The following is a 4,958-nucleotide window of genomic DNA, read 5'->3' as shown; positions in this document are numbered from 1 at the left end:
AATGTAACACCATTAATGATGTCCCATATGAAGAGGTTTCCATCGTACCCTGCAGATAACATCACCCTGCAATCAAATGGGTGAGGCTCCAAGACAAAAATGTCATTTTCATGACCCTGTGCGTAAACAATTTCGCAAAAACAACATTAGAAAAAAGGACAACATATATGAACACAAATAACCAACTCAAGTAAGAACAGTCTTATCAATGAGACAATACAAACAGAAGTAGTCAACCCAGCTGTCAGCCACAAAGATCCATTCTGACTTGTTACTGTAGGTTTTGACCCAATAAAACAGATAACCAGCCCAAATGGAAGTCCACTACAGTGGTACCTTGGTTCCAAAACTTAATTTGTTCCATGATTCTGGTCGCGAACCGAATAAAACTGATCAGACAGTAATCTCTACTAGATGAAGCCACGACCAGTGTCAGAGCAGGGAAGATGGCTGCAGTCGTCTTCGTCACCCGATGCAGAGTTCGCCAACGGAACACTTTGCCGAACTTCCTGTTCGTGAACAGAAGCATCCGTGAACCGAGGCACCACTGTATTTGCTTGCCAATGCTTTCATCTGGGATTCATAGATTCATAGAACAGGCTTTGTGCACTGGGGCACAAAGTCATGCTGAAATTAAAATATATATATATGTTGTAGCATTAACTGTACCCTTCACTGCAAACACCTGAACTCAATATCTTAGAGGGCTCTCCATACCGCTGGCTATATAGTGTATGTGCGACTAACACCTATTCCCCAGTGTCTTCGTTGGCTTCACGATCTAACTTTCATTTGACAAGTGTTACATGTGGCAGCAGGACACACTTCAATTATAAAATTAAAACATCCTGGTTCAAAAGTTGGCAGCATAATAACTAAAGGTACAGAAACCTTTAAATACTGCATTGTGGTCCCCAGAACCTGTGGTCACGATGAACAGGCCAACACAATGTGTTACCAATTAGGGACATTCCAAATATCATGGTTCACCAGCTGACAAAGTAATCAGTGAGCTGTTGTCCTGCAGGTGAATCCACACTCATTTTGAATATAGAGATCTGTCACACATCACATCTGAAACTCACCATCAGAACATGCAGCAAGCTGCCAGTATGAGAATCCCAGACCTTTAGCAGGTGGGTACTGCACGCAGTCACTACAAAGCTGTCCGTGAGATCCCACGCAATCATGAGGACTTTGGGCTTAGAAAATTGGGGAATATCATTGCACGGGTACCTAAAATAATAAAATAGGGCAACAGTGACATTTCAAAAAGCAAAAGTACTTTCATTCTTTACTCAAATGTATGCTTCTGGGCAAATTATTATGTTACAAGGAAGCTGCCAGAAGGAAAAACAATGGCAACAATAAAGCTGAGGGCCTTCTCTTGAAGTAGCTAGCACTGTGGCCTTGTGTTGCTGGGGTTTAGGGTCAACTTCCTCTTACAGTTCAAAAATACTCTTGGGCTAAATGGCGATTGTCCAAACATGCCATGAATATCACATATTTCTACCTAATAGAATGTAAGCTTCTCAGGGCCAGGGACTTATGGGCTCAAGCTGGCCATACATGACTTAGATTTTCAAAAGAACTTTCTCTCGACTTTCTATTTAATGGAGTGAATCGATGATCGATTTGGACCGCAGTGACGAAAAAAAAAACCAAACTACATTTTAACAGTGAATGTCGTTTTCTTTCAGGACACTCCATTCATTCCAAAATCGAACGTTAAAAATCAAACAAAATTTAATAACGACATTCAAGTGTCTGATGGCAGTATCGGGTGGTAATGAAAGGTCTTCCGTGCAAAATGTTCATTCAGAAATCTGCTAGTGTATGGCCAGCTTAAGGTTCAATGAAACATGTAGGTATTATGTCAACAGAGAGATAAACAAATCAAATGAGATTTCAGCCATAGCCGGATCAGTATTTTGATCTTCCGATTGTCCATGTTTGGCCATGGAGTGAATCTTATGGTTTTATTTCATAGGGTCTATGTGTATCTTAGCAGTTGATGCAAGAGGATAGATGAGCAGAAGAACAATTATGTTGATTAACCTCAAGATCTATTTGCCTTAATCAATCTCGATCTTGCTCACATACCCGTTATCCACATTTGCGCTCATATCAAGCGTTATACTGTGCCATTCCTGCTGTCTCAAACCCCAAATCTGAGCCGTACCATCTTTGCTTCCACTGACAAACCTAAAAAAAAGAAAAAACAAACGGATAATCATTTTATAAAAAAGATAGAACAGCATGAAGTTATTTCATAATAGCCAAATCAATATTTCAGCATTTTCATATCTTCTTCATAATGGATCATCAATATCAGACTGAACTCCTCTTCCGCAGGTTGCAGAGAAGGATCACTGCTCTGTATGAGGCATTGCAAGATTCTCACAGCCACAGACATGACTCCCGAAAAGAGAGATGCATCATGGGATTTGTAGTTTAACGCAGCTGGAGGGCCGGAGGTTTGCTACCCCTGCTGTACACCTTTAACTTACTCTCAATAATAGAATGAAGGGTAGGCACATACAGCAAAACATTCTGGCTGTCTGATTTAGGAGAGTTTGCAGGTTTCTGTGCACTTTACAGTGTCATCAGTTAGCAATGTTTATAGTTCTCTCTGTGAACTACAGAAAATCCCCCATATATTATGGCAAAGAGGAGAGCGTTCTGTAGTCCTATCACACTTCTGCTCCTCCCTTGGCATCAGAGAGGCCCGGGGGGCAATTGCCACCCTGCCCCCCGGCCCAGTCCTCCCTTGGCTCCTCCATACATACAGGGCAGCCAGTGAGCATTGTCACCCTATGGCAGAAAAGGCTAAAAAAATAAAATATAGAAACGCAATACAACCACCACAAGGACTGGTAAGCTGTAATATATGACACATTGGTTCTTGTGTTTATACACAAATAAAAATACATCTAATAAATTTCAACAAACATCAGTCAAGAAGTTGCAATACACTTATTTATATGTACATTATAGCAAATAAAACCTCTTAAGGGGAAAAAAAAAAAAAGATACCATAAAAGTTTACCTTTCACTCTCATATGAGAAGAGGATACTGTCAATTATGTCCTGAATAGGAAAAAAAATGCATTTTAGACAGTAGAAGTAAGCAGCGTAACAAAACAGAAATGCTTAAAAGAAAAATGTACAAGAAAAAACCCTCAAAACCTCAGCGTGCTTGTGACATGGGCAGCCTTTAAAGGAAAAAATGATCTGTCCACAAGCTGCAGAGTGACTGTAGTCTCAACCTAACCGCCGTCCTCAAAGCGACAAACATCTCCCATATGTCTGCACCTTACTGTATGCAGTACATCAGTCCTATTCCGGGGTGACAAACACTCATTTATTCCTTGAAAAGCAGCCCAAACCCACTTTCCTTTCAGTAGATATCAAACATGGTACACAGTTCTGCAAAGTTTTATATGCAATTCCTAATATGACACAATCCCCGGAATTCATGGACTCATTAGAAATCTGTCTCTGGCCTGGGCAACAAAAGGCGCAACCTGGAAAATATTCCTGTAACTGTTGGTAAGGTGTATATGAATCTATTTGCAGAATCGCCTCAGACAGAATTTTAGTTACAAAGTTACCTAGTATTTGAGGTTGAATAAAGACACAGGTCCATCAAGTCCAACCTATTGTGTGTATGCATGTGCATCTACATGTGTACGAGTTCATGTGTGATCTTATTCTCATGTGTACCTGTACCCCTGTATGTTATGGTCTCTGAGGAAATCGTCCAAACGTTTTTTTGAACGATTCCACTCTCAAAAAGTTTATTGCTGATGTTGCTATCCACATTGAACATCTTGTACGTCAGAATCATATCCACCCTTAACCCGTTGACATCCGCGGTGTTAAACCCCCTTCCCATCCAGGCCATTTTTCAGTATTCAGCGCTGCGGTACTTTGACTGACATTTATTCCGTCATGCAGCGCTGTACTGAAATTAATTTTATACCCTTTTTTGGGGACAGACAGAGCTTTCTTTTGGTGGTATTTAATCACCACTGCGGGTTTTTTATTTTTTAATATATTTAAAGGAAAAACTACAGATTTAAAAAAAAAAAACAGTTCCCCCTATATTAAATTCTAAAACATTAATTACCAAATTTTTTGGTAAAATATAAAAGTCGGGGTCACGTCGGGTAAAGAGACACCAAACATGTCAAGCCTTAAAATTGCGCATGCGCGCGAAACCTCAAAAAAACTACATTACCCAAAATTGGCCATAGGGGACGCATTAAAAGCTTTTACCGCTCATCAGTTTAGTGTTATCAGTGATTGATGGCCCTAAAATGATTGCTCTCACTGCGACGTTCGCTTCAATATGTAACATGTATAGCGCAATTGTCATTTTTGCGCGCTGGGGCACCGGACGCGTATTTACGTTTATAGGCGCGTAAACGTGGGGGTGGGGGAGTTAAACATTTTGGGGGGGTTTTTTCCCCTTTTTTTATATGTGGCTTTTATTTTATTTTACTTTTTTATGTGTTACTTTTCTTTTTTTTTATTTATATTTTTTTTTTTGCACTTATTGTTATTGCTATTATATAGGGGGATAACAACCCCCTATATAATAGCAAAGGCACACTGACAGGTCCTCTTTATGGAGACATTAGGGGTCTCTAGACCCCTAATGTCACCTGGAGACCCCAAAAGAAGCTGATGAAGCACAGATTTGCTTCATCAGCTTCTTCTCTCTGGCAGTAGGAGCCAGATGACTGACAGGTGAATGCGGAAGTGATGTAATACACATCACTTCTGCATTCACAGCCCGGAGGGAGATCAGCAAGGAGCTGATCTCACTCCCTCCTTCTCCTGACGCCCTCCCGAGCCGGATCCCGGGATTAAAGGTGAGGGGTGAGATGGCGGCACTCGCGATTGGGGGCGGGGGGTGGGGGGGGGGGGGGGGCTCCAAATTGCACGCTATT

General features: G+C 41.1%; 1 protein-coding gene across 1 annotated transcript in view; it reads right to left on the bottom strand.

The window, feature by feature from the left end:
- Positions 1–4,958, bottom strand: part of BRWD1 (bromodomain and WD repeat domain containing 1) — a 73,132-nt gene that overhangs the window by 39,862 nt on the left and 28,312 nt on the right. The window contains 4 exon segments of the mRNA XM_018552683.1: positions 9–116; positions 1,086–1,236; positions 2,104–2,205; positions 3,050–3,090. Of these exon segments, the coding sequence (XP_018408185.1) occupies positions 9–116; positions 1,086–1,236; positions 2,104–2,205; positions 3,050–3,090 (402 nt within the window).

This window comes from Nanorana parkeri, unplaced genomic scaffold (assembly GCF_000935625.1).
Source record: "Nanorana parkeri isolate BGI_ZX_2015 unplaced genomic scaffold, ASM93562v1 scaffold95, whole genome shotgun sequence".
NCBI lineage: Eukaryota > Metazoa > Chordata > Amphibia > Anura > Dicroglossidae > Nanorana > Nanorana parkeri.
This window is presented reverse-complemented; position numbering and strand designations above follow the sequence as displayed.